Raw genomic sequence first — 23,313 nt, forward strand, 5'->3', positions numbered from 1 at the left:
TCGCATACAAACTGCTTGGAGGGAGATTCCCCAGGAACATATCCAGGCCCTCTTCGATTTCTTGCCACGACACTTAGAGGCTCTGATTGCAGTGCATGGTGGCTTCACACCATACTGAAATCTCGTGGTCACAGATCAGATACAGTTCTGTAATTCTAATCATTTGTATATTATCATTTGTGTCACATGATGACTTATAAAAAAAGTCGAAAATATTCGTGAAACATAATATAATGTGATCAGTGAAATACACTTTAATGTGATGTAATAAAACAGAATTCATTTCTGCTTCATACTTAGATCACTGAAAATTGTATAAAACTAATTTATATTATTATGTATTATTGTTACGATCTGACATCTCTGGATTTTGTATTGGTGGTCATTATTTTGCTGTATTTCTCAAGAAATAAACTAATACCTAAATGCAAAAGCCTAGTAATAATATATTTTAACAAAATACAAAATATAAATTCAGTATACCATTCATGAAATAATTTATAAAACAATTATATTACCGGTTCTGTATTATTGTGAAACTTGGACTCTCACTTTGAGAGAGGAACAAAGGTTAAGGATCTTCGAGAATAAGGTGCTTAGGAAAATATCTGGGGCTAAGAGGGATGAAGTTACAGGAGAATGAAGAAAGTTACACACTGCAGAACTGCACACATTTTTTTATTCACCTGATATAATTAAGAACATTAAATACAGATGTTTGAGATTGACAAGGTGTGTAGCACATATTGATGAATCGAGGAATGCATATAGAGTGTTAGTTGGAAGACTTGAAAGAAAAAGACCTTTGGAGAGGCCAAGGCATAGATGGGAGGATAATGTTAAAATAGAGTTAACTACTGAAGCGTTCCTGGCGACGTGATAATTCGAAATTTTCTCGGGCTTCCAGCCAGGTCATAAGTTGGTGATCCACCGAGGTTTCGAGGATGTTCATCTTCCTCATCTTCAGGGTTAAATGATATCTGAGGGTACCCAGCTCCTTAATTTATAGTGCCAGAGGAAGGAGTCAGCTGAGGAGCTGTGCGCCGATTGGCTGTTATTAGTGCGGACTGCGGCGAGAACACGGCCGACATGTCGTCTTGCTTTGTGCTTTTCGGCTGAATGACCTTGGGTCTCACAATGGACTCGGCGGTCTCATGTGTCTTCCGCTGGTGACGGCCCGTCGTCCAGGCGGTGAGAAATTTAATAGCCGGTGCCCATGCCGCGCTTAGTTGGAGACCCGAGTCCTGATTCAGGTTACCGCGTTCCGCACTAATAACAGCCAATCGGCGCACAGCTCCTCGGCTGACTCCTCCCTCTGGCACTATAAATTAAGGAGCTGGGTTCCCTCAGATATCATTTAACCCTGAAGATGAGGAAGATGAACATCCTCGAAACGTCGGTGGATCACAAACTTATGACCTGGCTGGAAGCCCGAGAAAATTTCGAATTAAAATAGAGTTGATAGAGATGGGTTATGATTATAAGGATTGGGTTAATCTTGCTCAGGATAGGGACCGATGACAGACTTATGTGAGGGCAGCAATGAACCTCCGGGTTCCAAAGGAGTAAAGGTAAAGGTAAAGGTATCCCCGTAACATGCCATGAAGGAACTTGGGGGGCGTGGAGGTAGAGCCCCATGCTTCCCATGACCTCGGCACTAGAATGAGGTAGTGTGGTCGGCACCACACTCTGACCGCCTTTTACCCCCGGGAAAGACCCGGTACTCAATTTTATAGGAGGCTGAGTGAACCTCGGGGCCGTTCTGAAAGTTTGGCAACGAGAAAAAATCCTGTCACAGTATGAACTAAAAAATCATGTCGTAGGAAAATGCAATTCAGTAATTCTATAAATAATTATAAATACAGGATTGTTTCCAATCTCTCATAACGAACTTGAATGATATCATGTGCGAGGCAGGAGTGACATGACAGCTGAACTGTGACAGACCAGTAGTGAGTGATCTCATAGTCAGATTGCATGGCTACTCACAGCAGAAATTCCCAAGAAAATCGAGCCTTTTTGTGAGGGATACATTACGACCCTTTCCAGTGCCAAGTACAGTTAAGTGAAAATAAAAGAAGCATGCAATAAACGAGGTTTCGTTATTTCGAAGAAAGGCATCTTCTGCCTACTTAATAAGATTGGTAAAGCTCGAATGGAATTAATTTGTATCATCTTGTGGGGTACGGCAACTTTTGATGGGAGGTGGATTTGCTTGCTTTTTCCACTCTGGAATTAATCCCATCCGAGCTTTGCCAGTCTTATTAGGTACACACAAGATGCCTCTCTTGGAAATAACGAAACCACATTTTTTGCAGGCTCCTATGATTTTCACGTAACTACTTGGCATCGGAAAGGGTTGTTATGTATACCTCCCAAAAAGGCTCGATTTTCTTGGACATTGCTACTGCGATACACAGTGCACTGTGATTATTTAATCACTCACTACTGGTCTGTCACCTCTTGCCGCAATTCAACTGTCGGTGTGATTCCTGATGCACATGACATCCTTCAAATTCGTTATCAGAGATCTGAAAAATCCTGTACAATGCTGAAAATTCGACATCAATAACAGAAATAATTCTCGAGTTACATACCTTTGAATGTTTGGAGTCGTATGGCGATGATGTCACTGTGTGATCCAGCCAGCCACGCTAGAGCTCTAGTCTGAAGTGCTAGAAATGCCTTTCTTCAGCTTCCTCTTTACTGGGTTTTTTCTTGGATAGTGACCCAACATTTTGTGGAATGATGCAGCTGGTGCATTTGTTATTAGTATATCGTTGATTACTTTACAAATTGTTTTTTTGTCATCAGTCGGCAGTCTTCTGATTGTATTTTCTTTTATACATCCACTCTGCGGATGCTTTTGAAATCCACTGTCGCACATTTTAATTCCTTTATTTTACAAGGGCACTGTGGTCAAGAGCTGTGATCATAGACCTTACCTACATTCCCACAAAACTGAAGTGCACCTTTTAGGAACGTATTTCAATCTCTCATTATGAAAACATTCCAGACTGCCAGTTTGTAGAAATTTATTTATATGACTCAGATCTTTCAGAAATCTTTCACCACTAATTATCTCTTGTAGATGAGATACTTTCGAATTTTTCTTACTCTACATGGTCTCCAATCTGGTTGTCGTGCACAGAAGATGTGAATTTCTTTCCATTTTCCCATGAATGGCTAATGCATGCGTAGTTTAGAATTGAAGTAAATTTTTCAATAAGCATTTCAGGATCGTATGCACATGTAGCTGAAGGTCACCAGAGATGGTTATAAACGGACTTTTTCCATTCATGTATAATCGAATCTTTGCTATACCTGTTAAATTTTTCCAACAGCAATTTTCCGAGATGCCACACGTCAAACTCGTGAAATGTCTTATTCGTCATAGCCCTTGGTCCTGTGTGTCTATCAGACAGAAAAATTTTTACTGGTAGCTTTTGATATATTATTTTCTGAAGTAATGTTTCACAAGCATGTTTTTTCATGTCTCCTTGTGTCATGCTCCTCGGAACGATAATGAAGTCCAATATTTTAGATGTACTCATGTTCATGATGGTATAAGTGACATTTTGCCGAAAACTCTGGGGAATTGTATTGCCCATCTCCTGCTAAACATAGATTTTGTTCTTCTATTGCAGCTGCAAAGTTAATATCCTTTTTCTCAACCCACATGCGGTGAATGGTAGGAAACAAATATTGTTTAGCCAATTTATAAAAGTAAACCTCGCTAAAAAAACACATCTTGATTGTTTCTGCAAGTGATCTGAAAACATTGAAGGTAAGTCCACACAAATTCCTGATGCAATATAAATGTTACCAGTTAAAGTGCTTTTTTTTGCCTGGAGATTGCCATCTAAAGCAATGGCCGTTGGTGCAGACAGTTTTTACTTGAAAACACGCACACGCACCTAATTGACGTGTATGAGTTTCAATTACAGGCATGCCACACATATGACATAATTTAACGACAACAGTGCACTGGTAAACACTATAATTAACAAAGTTGGCTGTTCTTTCGCATTTAATCACCTTTTTTCACTCGTTTCATTTTCAGAGTCTGTATAATCGGAAGGTTTCTTCATCAGAATTTATGTAGAAGTAACCACTGTTTTCTTCTGACTCACTATACTTCTGTACGTCTCAAGTCCCAGTTCACATTGAACACTTCCATGGATGCTCATTTCTACATCTTCTATTTTATCAAATTCAGATGTCTCACATTCTAATGTGGTGCTAGTGTCTGCCAGGCTTATGGCTATGTGATCATTCTGAAACAGTTATCTTCCTTTATGAGAGAAGAATTTTATTTTTTTGCTCAGGACCTAGAAACTTTGATGGAATAGCATCATCATTCACTCGTGGATGTTTAAATTTACAATTGGGCAGAAGCTTTTTTTTCATGCCACAGATTACCGAACATGACGTGGGAATAGAATTTTTTTGCTTTGCACACAAAATCCATTTCTTGTATACCCTTGGGAATTTGTCCTTTTCAGAAAGGAATAATAATAACCAATTTTTCTATTTTTCCTGGTAGTTTTAGTGCAGCTGTAAACACTGCAAGCTGCAAATAAATACCAGTCAGTCAGGAATAATTAGACACCAGAAAATGTGTAGTATGCACTCCAATTTCACTCAGTTTTTCAGTAATATTACAGTATAATTAAACACCAGAAAATGTTTTGTATGCACACCACAGACTCACTCATTGTCACAGCAATAAATAACACTGAACTCTCCTGCATGCTTTTGTCACAGCCAAAACCAAAAATAATACTGACATGCTAGCTGCTGGCTGTCTTACCGCTGAGGTTGACAAGCCATGCATATCGCACAGTTACATCATCACAACAAACAACTGCTTATGTGCCTTGTAGATTGAGAACGATATCATATTTCGAGTTGTGGTCTTCAATACTGCTATGAGCTACACATCCTCTACATTATATGAAAAAATATCTCTTTGGTTCAGTACTCCTTTAAAAGTCATTTGTAAGTAAGTAAGTATTCATGAAATGGAATTCACAAATTATTGTAATTTATAACTTTAATTTTATTGTATACATTTAATATCAGACAATAATACATCATTATATACTGCAGAAATCCACTAAGCAGGAAGTGTATAAAAATGATTTATACACCAATTTCACATGTCATTTTTTACATTAACCTGTTAAATTTATGAATCTTTCTTACTGACTCAGAAAGTAAAAAATCAGCATACTCTATTGTCTTTAAACCAAACAATCTTACTACATAATGAGCTTTCGGAGTTCTTGTTGTAGATGAAATGTGTGTCCAACTTTTTTCCAGCTTCTGTATCAGCTTTAAACATTTCCTGGATATTAATGAGTTGGTATTTCTTGCTCACAACTTGCACAAATTCTTCAGAATTTTGTATTGTATTTACAGATTTTGTAGCCAACTATACTATCCATTTTACATGCCCTCCAGTAGCATCTACTGCCCCTTTCTCACGGTACGATTCTAAGAAGTGTCATTCTACAGGAAATCAAAGTATTTTGGACAAGTACATCTTATAGCTTAAGGTAAACTTTTGCAGCTCCATCAGAAAAAATTTTGACTCGCTTATAAACTTGTGAAGCTCAATTTCAACAGGCACATGCTTCTTGTGCAAGACTTTGAGAAGTATTTTCTTTTCTTGGATAATGACTGATTCTGTTAATTCTCAGGTGCTCCAAGACGAGTCTAAACAGCAGTGTACATTATGTGGTAAATATTACAAATCTGTTAAAATTCACATAAGTAAGGCACACCCTTCTGAACACAGACAATCTATAACTGCCAAATATTCAGATTCCAGTATTACTAATTTATCTGCTATTGATATTCTAAATCCAGATGCGTGTTCTTCAAACAAGACTCAAAATCAATCTACCACAACTAGTAATAATAATATTACGCCTACACACTCCTTTGCAAAAATGGGAAGATAAATTACAGCACATTATAACTAATATATCTCAAGATCTTGATCAAGTTACTTCTGAAACTTTCCAATTCATTGTTGAATCAATTTCTTCCCTTCCTGGACCTCAACACCCAGCTGTCAAATATTTTAATCTTTGCCATAATGGGAAACTTAACAAATGCTACACCTATACTGAAACTTCCAACCCACAAAAGCGAAATAAAAGACAAAAAGATAGAAACAGAGAAAGATACTCTTATGATTTAGCCCAATATAATTTCTACAATAACCGAAAGAAGGTAGTACGACAAATAATGAACACTGAAAAACAACAGTTTTGCTCCCTTTCTAAAGATATAGTTGAAAATCATTATACTAACTTATTTGGCCATTCCAATAATATGACTTCGATTAACCCTCTTCCTTCTTGTGATACATCCGAATATTCTGATTCTATAATGATTACTGAAAAAGAAATGAATACAGCACTCACCAAAATGAAGATTGATACAGCTCCAGGACCTGATCGAATTACTATCCGAGTTCTTAAACACCTCAAGTCTGCGAAATTTCTGTCACTGCTCGGATCAGCCATGCTTCACTTCGGAGTTGTAACTGCTCCACTTCGGAAGGCAAGAACTATCCTGATCTACAAAGGAGGTGACCATAGTGATTTGAAAAACTGGCGGCCTATTACGATCTTCTCGGTAGTGCTACGTCTTATTGAGAAAGTGCTAGATTTTAAGTTAAAACATTATATTTCCACTTCCATTCACCAAAGGGGTCTCGTTTCTACATCAGGGAGCCATATTAACACCTCATTAATTAATGGTTGTCTAAAGCACGCAAAAAATAATAAGTCTGATTGTTTTGTCGCTTTTCTTGATGTAAGCAAAGCGTTCGATTGCATAGGACATGAGCATGTCAAGAGATCACTAGCTATAAATTCTATGCCCTGTAACTTACGAAATTTAATAACTGAATTATTTATAAGGAACCAGATTCAAATTGAAATTGCTAACGGGAAAACTAAGCCCATTGAGGTAAAAAAAGGTGTTCCTCAGGGCAGTCCACTTTCTCCTACTCTCTTCAATTTAGCAATCGACGGTATCATTAAGGACCTTACTGATGATGAAGTATCGCATGCCCATGGTTTTTCATTAGATTCTACTCTAGACAATCTCTCTGCCATTGCTTTTGCTGATGACATTGCTTTGATTTCAAGTAGTGAAAATGGAATTACATCTCTGATTAGTTTAGCAGAAAGTAACCTTTCTACTCTTAATTTGGCTATTAACCCTAGCAAGTGCAATTTAATAGTGATTAAAAGTGGTGTCCTATCCCAGTTTAATGTCATGTCCACTAATGGTTCGCTCATTCAGTCCATTTCTAATCCTAATGACCGCATTAAATACCTTGGTATTAATTTTAATGATGAAATCGTTTTTGATTAATGTGCAGTTTTTACCACATTCAGTAAAAATATTTCTAAACTTTGTCTCTCCCCTTTATTAAAACCTGATCAGAAGGTCACGATTATGAATCAATATCTCTGGCCCACTCTTACTTATCCCTTACAGTGTGCTCCACTCTACCAAATCAAAACCAAATTTCTTAATGATTTAGATAAAGTTACCAGAGGAGCATGCAAAGAGCTTATTGTTCTTCCTCATGACTGCCCTGACGGAATGCTCTATTCCCCTAAAAAATATCGTGGTCTTTCGTTAATGAAAGCATCTTGGGAAGCTTATGTACAACATATAAATATCTGTAATACTCTTCTTCGTGTTGATGACTGCCATCTCCACATTGTTAGGGACCTTGTAAGCGAAAAAGTTTCTGCTCTGTCAAAATTGAATCTCACAACTATTGATGCTATCAACTGGTCAGATCGTAAAATTCGTAAACACTTAAGAAATGACGCATTCCAAACTTGGACAAACCATACCTTGCTTGGTAAAGGGGTTATTGTTTATAGTGATCTCCCCAAGGCTAACTCATGGGTAAGCAATCGAAAGGGCCTATCTTCCTCAGAATGGACCAATGCTTTAAAAATGTCAAGCAATATTTTGGCGGTTCACGCAATACCGGGTAGAACTCTAAGCACAACCCGCTGCCGTCATCCAGACTGTAGCGAGCTTGAAACACTTGGACACATGCTTGGACAATGCCCTAAAGGCGAGCTGCTGATCAATGCTAGACATCATCGTGTACGACATGCTTTGGCGACATCGTTAAAAACTTTAAATTGGGAGATTCTTGAGGAAGTGCATTGTGTATCATTAGATGGTTCTTTCAGACGGGCAGACATTATTGCTATTAACAGATGCTTAAAATGGGCTCTTGTTCTTGACCCTACTATTCGTTTCGAAAGAAACCTAAATCAGGCCACCGAAGTTGATATTGAGAAGAAGTCCATATATGAACCTTGTCTGCCTTATCTTTCTCAAAAGTACAACGTCCCTCTTAAACAATGGTCTGTCATTGGTTTGCTGTTTGGTAGTAGAGGTTCTATTTCCAAATTCACATGGAATTATCTTAAGGAATTTCACATTCCCTTTGATTATGTAATGTCTGTCCTTACAAATATTATCAAGGATTCTCTTCAAATACTACATCATCATCTCTATTTCAATTAATCCATTTATTTTGCCTTAAACAATTAACTTTCTTTTTTTATTATTATTTTTTTAATGTATCACATCACATTATTGTACATGTTTATTGTATTCAGGACCCTTGTGGTCACTCAAATTCTTTGAGCTGATATCTATAATTTAGAATTTATAGATGTTTTCATGTGTTGTGTAGATACATTGTGGGAGAAATGTCACTTTGTAGATGCACATGAGCAGGACGTAGTTCTGCAAATTCAGGAAAACTCGCATGCATATATTCGCTGTTCTCTACAAATCGTGCATGTGCTTCTTTCTTTGATACCAATAAATATCTAATGCCGACTTCTTGGACTTCACCATTAATTCGGATCTTTTTGAAATCTTCTCTCCCAGGAGCTTAGTATAATATATCTATCATCTGCATAGAACTGGAGAATTGCTGTGTGAATGTTGTAAGGTAGTTGGTTTTTAGATTTATGTTCTTCTGTTTTTTTTATTATTAAGCCTTCCTTTCCTGCTAAATTAGCAATGAGTTCTTTCCTTTGGTAGGAGACATGGACAGTACTTCAACTCGTTTTCTGCATTTTCTGTAATGTCTGCTTTTAAATTCTTTTTAAGGCATCGCAATTTCAGCAAGATTATCACCTTCTCCAGTTCATCTCAACGTTTTTCTCAATCTGAGCTCGTTTATACTATCTATTTTTTGCTTTAAGTTGTTCTCTTCCACTTTTAGTTTTTTCTGAACACAGCTCTTTTCTTCCTATTTCTGACTGTCTCTTTTTCTTTCCATTCTTCATATCGGCCCTGCTCCTTTATACAGCGCCTAAATTCACCTTGTCTTTGTGCTGATGATTTTGCTATAACAGAAATCTTGTTTAAATACTGATATAGACTTAGCCTTAACAGTAACTACACACACATTCATCTCCACTAACGTCTCTCTTATTACTGAGCAAGCAATAGTAACTGAGAATATAGAGTCAGAGAAAAACATGTCGTTACAATATGATATTTTTGTTATGGCACTTTTACACAGAATAACTTATTTTAGAGAAAAATGGTTAAGTACCTTTTTTTTTTTGTTTATACTTTAATTAGATTTTGAATCTGAAAGGAATTTTTGTTCGATTTTGTTATTATGGTGTTAGGAAAGTATTTACATGTTAAGCATTATGATCTGACCAGACTTGCAGCGAGTAATTACATGTCATCATAGGTGACTTAACTCTTTTGTAAAAATTACACTGTATCATCCTTTACGTTGAGGAAGTAGAAAACTGTGACATGGAAAAAATAAATAGTATAAAATTAAATATTTATCTAGTGAAATCTTACTTTGAAAAGTGCTGGTTTTACGATTTCATGATGATGTTTTATACCACAAGTTTTGATTTATGATAACACATTCATGACATACTGTTTTCAAATTTTCTTACGGAACACATTTGAACCATTTAAGAACACATTTAATAAATAAAAAACAAACAAACTATAGTTTCAATTTTTACCCCTTGAGTTGACATATTTGTGGAATCACACTTACATATTCCCATCATAGAATACAATAAAATTATATGGATGTATGTATAAAAATAGTGTTAAATGAATGTCTTCCATTTTGTTGTGCCATAAGTAAACACAGTCATTTGTTTTCATTTCGTTATAGTAGTCTGAGGCAGCACTGACATAAAATGCATTGTTATTTTGAAAATTGTATATCTCGTTAGATATCAGTCCTATCAAAATTTTACATAATATAAAATGTGTCAGTTTTTAAAGCAACTTTTATTATGTAACATTATCCTAAAAAATCAATAATGAGCGAGATACTTCGATTTATTGAATTCAGGGCCCCTTATAACCCCCCTTTTAAATAAAATTTTTTGAATGCCATATATCCTAAATTCTGAGTGTGACCAAACTTAATTTATATACCAATTTTCATACAAGTTGGTTCAGCCATTATCGTGTGAAAAGGTAAGAGACATGCACTTAACGGCAAAAAGAATGAGCCACTGACAATTTCTAAGTTCCAGAGACATAACATTGCGCATGCTCGTCTCGTCAAAGCCGTAGTTCACCAGGTAACACATAATTAAACCATTTAAATTTGCTGTATTTTGTTTGAGTCTAAAATATGTTATAAAATCGAATGGAGGGTTGATTTTAGATACATCAGGGCCTCTGAAGAATGGAATAATAGTAAAATTGATAAATACAAAATCAGCCGAAGCAAATATGAACAGGAAAACCACGTATTATGCCAAAACGATATTAACAGTCTGAGTAGCATAAGTTGTTACGGCATTGGTCTATTGAACGAGTTAATAGTAGTAGCTCAAGGTTCGAATCTCCCACACTCTCCTTTTTTTTTAATTGCAAATTTGCCATCATATATGTCTCGCAAAGCTATATTTATGTGGCAACATCTCTTAGAATATGCCCAAACCCTAATAAATAATAAACCACCCTCTCTCTTCCAAGCAATACTCCTGTCTGTTAATAAAACGTTAAGTCTCATCATTATGCTTGAAGTTGGCAGAGAGACAATAGAGAGTGTGACATACGGTGTCGTCGACCTGTGAGGTGAGAACATTTGACAGTGGAGGATGCCATGTACCGTCTAGCGTATGCTACCCTCCGACAGGACTTCGATTGGAGAAATGTAATTTTTTCTGGCGAGGTAAATAGCAACGATGGCCCTGTTCTAGTTTATCGTATGGTTGGTCACCAATCGAACGCTATGTGGGACGACTTAACAGGCCGGGTCGCGTGTTAGGTGGATGTCACACATTGGGGTAGGACTTCTCGAACGCATCCACTGTCGGTTTACGGCAGAAGTCTACGAACACATTTTGGCAAATGTAATGATCCCTTCCACCCGAGAACGATATCCAGAAGGAAAACTTTTCTTCCAGCAGGATAATCACTCAGTACACACCACCAACCAGATTCAGAGATGGTTTACGAGGAGGCCTGATGTCGACCTGGTCGACTGGCCTCCAAAATCACCAGATATAAATCTGATTGAAATTTTGTTGGCTACAGTCAAATGGATCATACGCTCTAATTGGGCAGAACAACCATCTGTTCGGACAGCTGATAAATTTTGGGACAGAGTTCTAGATGTGTGGGAGGAAGTGACCATGAATTTAGATCTGTTGCATAATCTTGTGGACTCCATGCCGCGCAGAATGAGGGCAGTTGTTGACGCAGGTGGTTTGTGGACGAGATATTAGCCCCCACCACAGACCTTTTTTTGTTAATATATTAACAAATTGTTTATTTTTTGTTTATTTAATCGTTTATTTATGTTTGATATGCGTCCGATTTTTTAGGATGTGAAACAAGTATTTTTTGTTGATACAGACCAGGTCTCGCCTATTAATAGCCAGTAGGTGATGGACAATAATATTTTTACAAGACAGACATAACGAAGTTTATAAACAAATGCCATTTCACATTTTAAACTAGTAAATTAATTAAAAACTAAAAAAAAAAAAATAATAATAATTTTACTGTAGCGGGAGGCGAACTCTCAACTGCTGGCACGAAAGTCAGACATCTTACCACTGGGCCACACCTAGCTCGTAAGCTTGATTACATTGTAGACGGATGACTTTCAATGGAGAGGCACCACAGCAATGCCTTGCAGTGTGTTACGTTTACACGAGTGAACCGCGCGATAGAACTTAGCGTTTCTATCGACCAAGTGTTGGACCATTCTTTTTGCCGTTAAGTGTACATACAAACAGAGACAAAAAAATGATATTTTTCGGTCACAGTATACACAAGATGACAAATTCACAAATCCATTTTTCATGTACGATACAGGTTTTTCTTTTTCTTCCATGAACGATGACATTTCCTCCTGCAGTTCAAAGAACCTACCCAATAATTTGCCACGACTTAGCCACAGCACTTTACTATAATGTGACAGATCGCCATACTCACTACTGCATTTGTCAAGAAAGACTTTAAATTGACGATGAATTAGACCTTTCGATCTAATTGCGCTGGTGTTTGCAACTACTTCCATACCACTTACTATTTTTAATTTGTTTCGCACATGAATTCTATTGGTGTATAATGCAGTGAATAGAAAACATTTCATGGGTTACATTAACACTTTTCACTTCGTCCCTTAGAATCCATATTACACCCGTTTTACTTCCAACCAGGGAATAAGTACCATTGGTTGCCAAGTTTATTTCAAGGAAGTCCAAAATTATTTCTACAACCTCTACATGAAAATATAAAACCAGTAGTAGTACCCTTTATGAGAGCAATATCTAAATTTCTTCCTTAATCTGAATTTTTCAATAACGCCTTTTACAAGAGTCACCAGTTGGGAAGTATTGCTAACATCAGTATTTTCATCTACTGCCAAAGAGTAACAAATTAAAGACTGACAAATAATTACTAATTGTACCTGAACGTCCTTGGCTATACCTCGGATGGGATGCATCATGGTGGAAGGAAAGAAGCTGATTGATTCAAACTCCTAGGCTACACTTGTGAGAAAAATTTTTCAACTGTTGTAATTAAACATTCTTTGTAAAATTCTCAATCTTAGTTGGGTCTCAAATGTCTTACTATTAAAAGTGAAATTTTATAACTAAGTCGCACAGCCGATTCATCAGCATTGTGATCTTAAACAGCTTCTAGCTCATTTTCCTTCAATTGTTGAATTAATGCTGCATGCTCTTCACCTTCGTAACTACCATATTCGTTACTGTGAGTTGAATAATGTATCTGCCAGTTGTATTTCTTCAGTGAGTCCTATGTTTTGAAGTATTTTCTGTGCCTCATATCTCTTGTTTGAATAGATGGCAAGAACCACCTCTGTTCCCTACAACACGGCAGAAACCGTTACTCTGCCCGTTACACTAAGCACGAATCGACCAACACTGCCTGCGCCCGCTCATGCACGAGTTGATCACTGCTGTACATTAAGCGTTAAATTTCCACTTGTCAGTCTTTTTTCAAATATGTCCTTCAAAAACATCAAATTCTTGAAATAAGGCCATTGCACGGTCTCATTCGGTGCAGGATCTCCGGATTTCGGTTCAGGTAGTTTGTCGAAGTGAACCTTAAACTGTTGCCTTAGAACTTTCCAAACTCTTTTAGCTTGTTCAGCTGAAAAAAGTATTATATCAACTTGTGCTGAAACTTGTTAACTTTTTCTTGTCTCATTTCATTGAGGTTCTGTTTTTAAATCACAATTAGGGTGGTGTAATTGTGTAAGAATTATTAATTAATTAATTAATTTGTTTGTTTTTTGTTTTTGTTTATATGTTTGTTCGTTTATTATGTATTTATTTAGTCATTTCTCTCATTCACCCATTTATTTATTTATTCATTCACTCACTGGCTTACTACTCATTAATTCTTTAATTTATTTATTTGTTTATTTTTTTATTTCTTGTTCATTCATTCCCTTACTCACTCATTCACTCATTAATTCATTTATTCATTATTAATTTGTTTGTGTTTTGTTTTTGTTTGTATGTTCGTTTATTCATTCATTCATTCATTCATTTATTTATTTTTCTTTTGTTTTGATTTGTTTGTTCGTTTATTCATTTATTCACTCATTAAATCATTTGCTTACTCATTTATTCTTTGATTAATTAATTAATTTATTCATTCATTAGTATTAATGTGTTTGTTTTTGTTTGTATGTTCTTTTGTCCTTTTATTTATTTATTCTCATTCACTCATATATTTATTTATTGATTGATTCATTCATTAATTCTTCCATTTATTTATTTGTTTCTTGTTGTTTATTTGTTTGTTTGTCCGTGTATTTAGTTATTCATTCATTCACTCATTAACTCATTTGCTCATTCATTCTTTAATTAATTGAGGACGTAGCTGCCATAAGGGCCCATACTCCAAAATGCTGTTCTGAGATATATAGAGTTGAAATTTTAAAAAACAGTACAGGGCATTTAAAATATATTAAAAGAAACAGGTTTATCAGCATTACTGTTCAACATTTCTCAACGAAACTTTGTGGGTATAACAAAGAAACTACGGAGAATTGATTTATGCATTCTCCGGAAAAAAGGGCCCTTATTGCAGCTACGTCCTCAATTAATTAATTATTCATTATTATTAATTTGTTTGTTTATTTCTTTGTTTTTGTTTGTTTATATGTTCGTTTATTCGTTTATTTATTTATTCTCTAATGGACTCATTTGTTTGTTTGTTTATTTATTTATTTATTTATATATTTATTCACTTCATTCATTAATTCTTTCATTATTTGTTTTTTGTTTATTACTTGTTCGTTCGTTTATTTATTTATTCATTCATTCATTCACTCATTCACGCACTGATTCACTTACTAACTTAGTCATTTATTTTTTTATTTAAAATTTTCTTTTCTCCCACGGATTTCTTGCAACGAAAAACTTTTCAAAAGTATTGCCTTCTCTTTCTGTTTGGGAGTTAGTACAGTAAAGTTGCTTGCATTGTTAGAGAAATCACCCACTTGCTATGGCAAGTTTTACAGCTCTTGTGTTTGAAACCACCCACTGAAATGGAATTCAAGGAGATTGCAGAAATATTTTATCAAAGATGGGCTTCCCCAATTGCCTGGGTGTAATTGACGGAAAACATATTCGAATTAAATGTCCGATTCGATCAGGAACAATGTATTACAGTTATAAGCAGTATTTTACCATTGTTCTACAGGCAGTTAGTGACGCAAACTGTAAATTTATTTTTATTGAAGTAGGAACTTATGGGAAACAGAGTGATGGGAGAACTTTCCAGAGTTCTGCACTTTACAAATTAATGGAGAAACACAAATTTAATATTCCTGCTGAAGAATTTCTCCCTGATTCAAATATGAAATTGCCTTACGTTTTCATTGGTGATGAGGTGTACCCTTTGTTAACAAATTTATTGAAACCATATGCTTGCAAAACTCTGGACGAAGAGAAGGACTTATTTAATAAGAAACTGTCGACGGCGCGAAAAACTGTGGAATACGGCTTTGGAATATTATCCGTGAAATGGATAATATTGTACAAAGCAATAGAAACGTGTCCTGAAACTGCGGAGACTATTGTTAAAACTATTTGCATTCTCCATAATACAATAATTGACAGAGAGAACGTAACAAATGACATTGCAGCGATCTCAGCTGGCAGTATGTTGTCCATTATTCGAGTGTTTAGGGGAGACAACCGTTCAACAGTTGAATCTGCTTCAGTGAGAAATGCCTTTAAAGATTATTTTTCTACCCACCAAAGGAGACGTGATGTGGAACTTTAAATCACTCTGCAAGCAGGGCCGGATTTAGGTGGAATCATTCAGGGACTAGAAAATGAGAAGGAAGATACTATACTAAAACTTAACATACTTACTTACTTACTGGCTTTTAAGGAACCCAGAGGTTCATTGCCGCCCTCACATAAGCCCGCCATTGGTCCCTATCCTGAGCAAGATTAATCCATTGTCTGTCATCATATCCCACCTCCCTCAAATCCATTTTAATATTATCCTCCCATCTATGTGTCGGCCTCCCTAAAGGTCTTTTTCCCTCCGGCCTCCCAACTGACACTCTATATGCATTTCTGGGTTCGCCCATATGTGCTACATGCCCTGCCCATCTCAAACGTCTGGATTTAATGTTCGTAATTATGTCAGGTGAAGAATACAATGCGTACAGTTCTGTGTTGTGTAACTTTCTCCATTCTCCTGTAACTTCATCCCTCTTAGCCCCAAATAATTTCCTAAGCACCTTATTCTCAAACACCCTTAACCTATGTTCCTCTCTCAAAGTGAGAGTCCAAGTTTCACAACCATAAAGAACAACTGGTAATATAACTGTTTTATAAATTCTAACTTTCAGATTTTTTTGACAGCAGGCTGGATGATAAAAGCTTCTCAACCGAATAATAACAGACATTTCCCATATTTATTCTGTGTTTAATTTCCTGCTGAGTATCATTTATATTTGTTACTGTTGCTCCAAGATATTTGAACTTCTCCAACTTAACGTACTATTTTAAAATTCAGATATGCTTATTTATTTCATTACATTTCTACATGTTGCAAATTATTCTACAATGTCTCAGTGGACACTGCGAATTCAGTGCTACCAAAGATAAATTTCAGGTAATGGTAAGCCTAAATAATAACAGTTTTCGATTTGAAAATAAGCATAAGAGCGGCAGATCATTAAATCCGGTCCTGTCTATAGGATTGACAGTAAAAATGTATTGCACTACCGATATATTGTTTTTTTTGTAAAAGTTGATAAAATACAGATTTAATGTAAATTCGAACAATACATTAGCAGACATTTGAATTTCCTTTGTTTAGCGTAATAATTGAGATAAAATATTATGTAATACTATGTGGGTGATGTAACTTATTTATAAATTCATTTTACTTTAATGTAAGAAATTGTAGTGAAATTCATTAATTGTAGAGTTCCTAATAATTATTCATATCGATCTGAAATTACAGTTTAGCTCAATTTGTCTTTTTAATTTTTTTTTTTTAATTTCACTAATGAGTAATCAGAACAATGATAAAGATACATGAAAATATAGATGTAATTTCGCATACCTGTGGCACACTGCACTTGGCATCAACCTCTTCCCAACATTTGTCAAGAACATATCTATTATGATGGGATTTGTGATGCTGGTCCCATATAGGAGGCCTGATGAAAGTTTCACTTATTAATATTGCTCCTTATCCATGGCTGTAAATCTACACGGTAATATTTGTTATTAATAAATAACAATGTATACTGCCAGCAGTATCACAGCTGTGCATTTACATTGAGAGGATGGATGGAGAGAATCATAATGTTCTGTTGCGACAACCAACCAATCAGAGCCAGAACCAGTTTGATTCCCACTGAACGGCGAGATGTGTGGCAATGTGAACGACTTCAGCATATTTTTACCTGTTATGTATCGTTGGTTTGTTTCCTGATCGCCACATGGCGAGATGGACAACTTCAACATGTTTTTACCCTTATTCAGATGAGGATAGTTTACAGGAATCAAGTTCTTGAAGCAAGTCGATTTTTCTTCAACTTTCCCCATTTGACATGGTCGAGACAATCAAGTTGTGACTTGGTGGTCAAGTAGAGTTTGAATTTGTGTCCACTTTCCCATCACGTGATCAACTTGACTTTACCATGGCTCACGTCTGAATGTTAACTTAAGGAACTTGCAAGCAGATAGTGTTTGTATGGTTTACTGTCTAATTAAATTAATGAGTAGAATGCCTAAGATATTCTAACATTTGTAGGAGTGTGTGAGAGGTACGAACTTTGAAAGAATATACGCACAAAGAATACCTCAATAAAAAAACTAAAGGAAATTATTTTAAAAACTTGTTACTGAACTCGACGAATAAAGTTTTCGATGTAGAAGTGGTTTGCAAAAATGGTAAGAATCCTTAAAATAGTACACCTCCAAGAATACAAACATCACTGAGGAACATACATCCATAGCGTTTTTTACATGTGAAACATGTTCGTATGATCACTAATATGTCGTCAAGTTTAAAGGCTTCAGGTGACTTCTGTGAACTATTCCCGTCTGAATCAGGCTTTATTGCAACATTCAAGTACTTTTCACACTTTTGCAGATAGTGTGAGTAATTAATTTTTTTTCTTATTTGTTTACTTTGGGGATTTGTATGAGGATATATAGGAAAGGTTTCGACATGAGCTCATTAACATTTCCCTTGTGGTTTCTTTAGTGGGTTATTTTACGACGCTTTATCAACTACTGTGGTTATTTAGCATCTGAATTATATAAAGATAATAATGCCGACAAAATGAGTCCAGAGTGCAGTGCCGAAAGTTGTCCAGCATTTGCTCTTAATGGGTTGAGGGAAAACCCTGGAAAAACTTCAACCAGGTAACTTGTTCCAACTAGGATTTGAACCCGGGCCCGCTCATTTCACAGTCAGGCATGCTGTTACTCCACAGCGGTGGATTTTTCCTTGTTAAATAAGAAATCTAATGACCATGCTTTTTCAAATTTAATTTTGGAAAATGGTTGACAATCTGAATACATGTTTTTGAATGTACGTTTTGACTTATTTATTATATGTTTCACTAAAATATCACATTTCCAATTATGTTCTAATTAAAGACTGGATGTTTGGAAAATGCCTGTTTGAATTCTTTTATACTACCTATTTCAAACTTAAAAACGAAATTGAACGAATTAAATTTGGAGACAAACTGCTACCACTAATAAGCCTCATGAAAAGTATCTAGAACCTGAGTAGTAGAGAATATACCATGTAGAATCTGCCGTGAAGAGAACAGTCGTGCAGGCATTTAGAGTAAAGAATATGCATACTACATACAAAGGTAGTACAGCATTTAATAGGGAAGTAAAATCATTTCAAGTAGCTCTAACAACTTTACACAGATCCTACAACTTTTACGAAAGAGTCATTTTGATTGACTCCAAGACAGCAATAGGAGCATATCATCCAAAACCCGTCCTCCTCCCCCAAAGAAAGAAATAATAGTGTTGAACACTACTTCGAACCTTAGAGAGACAGCAGAAACTCATCTTCTACATTGAATTCTCTGTCCATACCTGTGGAGTAACGGTTAGCGCTTCTAGCCTGTCGGGGCAAGTTACCTGGTTGAGGTTTTTTTTTTCCGAGGTTTTCCTCAACCCAATATGAGCAAATGCTGGATAACTTTCGGTGTTGGGCCCCCAGACTCATTTCACCGGCATTATCACCTTCATTTCATTCAGACACTAAATAGCCTAAGATGTTGATAAAGTGTCGTAAAATAACATACTAAAATAAATAAAATTGAATTCTCTCACATGTGGTACTACATGCAAGTAATGTGGCTAACCAACTATATTCTTTTTCATGTGACTTAGTTCATGGAGGACATTGCTTTTTAGCTGCTCAGAACAAGAGCCATTTACTCTTACGTAATATTACACAGTTGTAATGTTAAGATTCAGTCCTGTCTGAATCTCACAAGTGATACCAATAAGGCACCACTTATAAGGCACCCAGGTGATAATGGGGTAGAGTGGCCAGTTCCTTTCCACCTGCATTGCATACATCGCTGACTAACTACATATTATACCAATCAGACTTCAGATGTATGCAAACAATTGTTCTTCCTCTGACACACATTGTCAAGCGAGATTTAGTGCCTGATAATAGATGTACATATCAGCCAGACCCTCAATCAGAGGTGTCCCTGTTAGTTATGATAAGTGAAAAGCATTATAGTGAAGAGGAACCACACTTTTCAAACACTCTAAGAAAACAGCATCACTATTTAGCGTAATCAAATAATGCAAAAACTGGATAATCAATACAAACGAGAATAAATCACGTTAAAAATTTTATGAACATAGAAATGGAATGACTTATCACTCCTTATTATAGATTTATTAATTTGTCCTACAGAATAATATCTGTAATATTGACAATTAATATTTGAGGAGAAAAATTCACTCCGGTGCCAGGGATCAAACCCGGGTCCTTAGTTCTACGTACCAAGCTTTGAGAATATTATAGTATAATATTCTCAAAGCTAGCAGTGCATATGTCTGTACAGATTACTGTACACTTAACTGCGGAATCCTGGCCAAACAAGTCACTCAACTGAGTGCGCTCCTAATATAATGGCAGTTGACATTGGACATATACATCAACATATATGCCTAACTTGGAGTCAGGCCACTAAGGGAAACATTGAAGGAAGAGGATTCGGTCCGGTGCTGTGGATTAAATTCGGCGTAGCTCAGTGGTCAGAGCGCTTGGTACGTAGAACCAAGGACCCGGGTTCGATCCCCGGCGCTGGAGCGAATTTTTCTCCTCAAATATTAATTATCACTCCTTACCAAGGAAAGAAGCAACTAGACAATTTAGGCTTTATATGGGGCACAATTGTCTGGCATACCATCTATACTTTATCAGTGTGTTAAATTCCAGCAACTGTGTGTTTGTGTAAAGATCACTTCCCACAAGTTTTAAACATAAATGCTTGTTTTTTTTTTTTTTTAAAGCGTGTTTTGTTTGCCTTAAGTGTGTTTACATCTTCGTTTATTAAAATTGTATTCTCATGTGTGTGTTGTAATGCTTTAATAGTTATCTGTCTAGGCAAATTCTGCTTTTACAACATTACAACATGAAAAAAAAAAAAAAGAAAACGTCTAAAGAACCACAGGTTGTAATGTGCAATCAGGACAGCAATAACTTAGATCAATATTCTATTAAAGTTAGCCAGGGCTCGAAATGGACATTTTCACGAATCAGAACACTCTGTTATTTTCATGGACGTGATAGTACTGATGATGATAACAGAATTAATGAGTTGTAAGATGACGCCTAGTATTACCATGCTCAATTGAATAAAAAGCACAAATTCTGAATAATTTGCTTCGATGTATTTTGCAAAATAAACTTAATCGATGCAAGTGAAAAATATTGCCATATAGATATTTTGCATAATGATTAACTGCCATATTCATCTAATTAATACCGAATTAAAATGAACCGGAATGAGACGGAACAGAATGGTTCCTGAAATTCACAAACTGGAGTGTCATTCTGGTCTGCTCCAGTCCATTTTGAGCCCAGAATTTAGCCAGAAAGTTTTCTGTAACATTAAAATGTAGTGTAACAATAAAAGTGTAAAATTATTAATCAGTTATTTTTTTTTTGGCCTTGCTGATTTAAGCTATTTTTAAAATACCTTTTTGCCTACATATATTACATTTCCTATCTCTAATTGTAATATATTTTTTATACATTTGTAACAGTCTCGTTTTGCAGGCTGTTGATTTATCAACCTTGGATGCAAGTGAAGAAGATAAAATACAAGCTATGATGACTCAATCAACTCAAGATTATAACCCAGTTAAGTAAGTTAACTCTGTTACGAGATTGTCTAACCTCACATAATGTGTGAAACTTTGTGTGTGTGTTTGTATGTATGTATGTATGTATGTATGTATGTATGTATGTATGTATGTATGGGCTATTCCATCTCAAATCGACCGAAATATAGAGAAAATTGACCTTGCAATTTTTAAATACAATGAAACTTTTTCTGTCCGTAGACAACTGTGATATGATGTAATGCTTTGTGCAAAGTTTGAGGCTTCAGCACTTAATAGTGTTTAAATTAATAATATTTAAATTTATCGTATTTTCATAAAATTAGGAACTTTAAACTGTTGTTGCTCCGAAACCCTTTCACCCAATGATCAAAATCATGGTTTATTTTGATGCTGAGAAGTTAAAGTTTATATTGACATGTAAACAGTTTTTCTTACTTTTTATGGAAATAGAGAAATTTAGATTTTTCTTCATTAAGACACCTTTGGCCACGAAAAAATATTTTTAAAATATATGGTTAGATTCCGCATTGAAAGTACAAATAAACACATTTTTACTGGTGGGACGTTGATAAGAAAGTATTGAAAATATCAAATAAAGAAAATAAATAGTATGTGCGTGAACTAACCAGCTGACTGTGAGGCAGGAGATAGCCGAGGGAAACAAGGCCAGTAGACATAAACACGTGATGTATCGTCTAGCAGTCATGGCTGTGCTAGCTTTATCACAGGTTTTCATAAACACAGGAGTTAAATGACGCCCAACCGCTCGCTTATATTCAGCTCTCGGCCAGTGCTTGCAGTACTGCTCCATTCAAGTCTAGGCGCGTGAAAATAATCTATTTAATACCCTCGAAACTTATTGCCGAGCCACTAAGCAAACAATGCCGAATCCCTCTTAATAATGCAAGGTTTTTTCTCAATTTTTTTTTTTTACATTTTTACAAATGGCCAAAAAGCCTGAAATCAAGTAAAATCAGATTATCTGTCTCTCTGTGTACAATAAAAATATGGATTACTTCTTAACATAACCTACCAAATGTCAGCTTCAAAATGAGCTCTTGTTCAATGTTCTGCAGTAAATGGTTCCAGAGTTCTGAGCTCTGAAAGAGACTTGTTTTCATAAAATACGCTAAATTTGTCGCTCAATAATACGAAAACCGTTTGACTTTTGATAGTATATTTTTGAAAATGCACTCCCCTCAGCACTTTGTATAAGTAGGGAAAAAATTAGAGTATAAAAAATGCGAGGTTTTTTACTGATCGATTTCATATGGAATAACCCGTATGTACTTGTTCTTGTGTGTGTACTTGTGTTAAAGAGTAAGAAGAGTACCGGTAAGGAAGAGAGTGGCAGATCGAGAAAGGAAGATAAGGGATGGGAAGGAGAGGGTGGAAGGGAAAGTAGGAGGGAGAGAAAGAGCAAATAGAGGACAGTTTTTAAAACAATATATGATACCTAACGTACTATTCTAAATAGGTGAAAAATAAGTCCTTTAGATGGTGTGAAGGCATATGGGGAAATGGAAGTAAAGGTCCATGCATTCATGACTTTGGCACTAGAATGAGGTGGAAGGAGAGGGTAGAAGAAAAAGTAGAAGGGAGAAGAGGAAGGAAATGGAGGAGACTTTTTAAAACAGAATGTCTTATACCATTCGAGTCATTCCATGTTAAATCAACACACTGATTGTGACTGACATTCTGGGATTTTGATGAAAGTTGCTGTATCATGTGATCTTACGTAGTTATGAATGAAAGTCATGAAAGCATTCTTTTTTGCCTTCTGTTCAGATTAAGTATTAATTTTTATATTTTTACCAAAAAATGCTGTGTCCTGAAATAGTTAATTACAATTTTCTGCAGAACCAGATCA

General features: G+C 35.8%; 1 protein-coding gene across 7 annotated transcripts in view; it reads left to right on the forward strand.

Annotated features, from left to right (window-relative positions):
• Positions 1–23,313, forward strand: part of snama (something that sticks like glue) — a 311,868-nt gene that overhangs the window by 81,039 nt on the left and 207,516 nt on the right. For 5 of the 7 annotated variants that reach the window (XM_069841358.1, XM_069841357.1, XM_069841356.1 and 2 more), the window contains one exon: positions 21,376–21,464. In XM_069841358.1, the coding sequence (XP_069697459.1) occupies positions 21,376–21,464 (89 nt within the window). Of the gene's footprint in view, positions 1–21,362; positions 21,465–23,313 lie in introns of all 7 variants that reach the window. The other 2 variants (XM_069841362.1, XM_069841361.1) reach the window with 1 other exon arrangement.

This window comes from Periplaneta americana, chromosome 12 (genome assembly GCF_040183065.1).
Source record: "Periplaneta americana isolate PAMFEO1 chromosome 12, P.americana_PAMFEO1_priV1, whole genome shotgun sequence".
NCBI classification, from domain to species: domain Eukaryota; kingdom Metazoa; phylum Arthropoda; class Insecta; order Blattodea; family Blattidae; genus Periplaneta; species Periplaneta americana.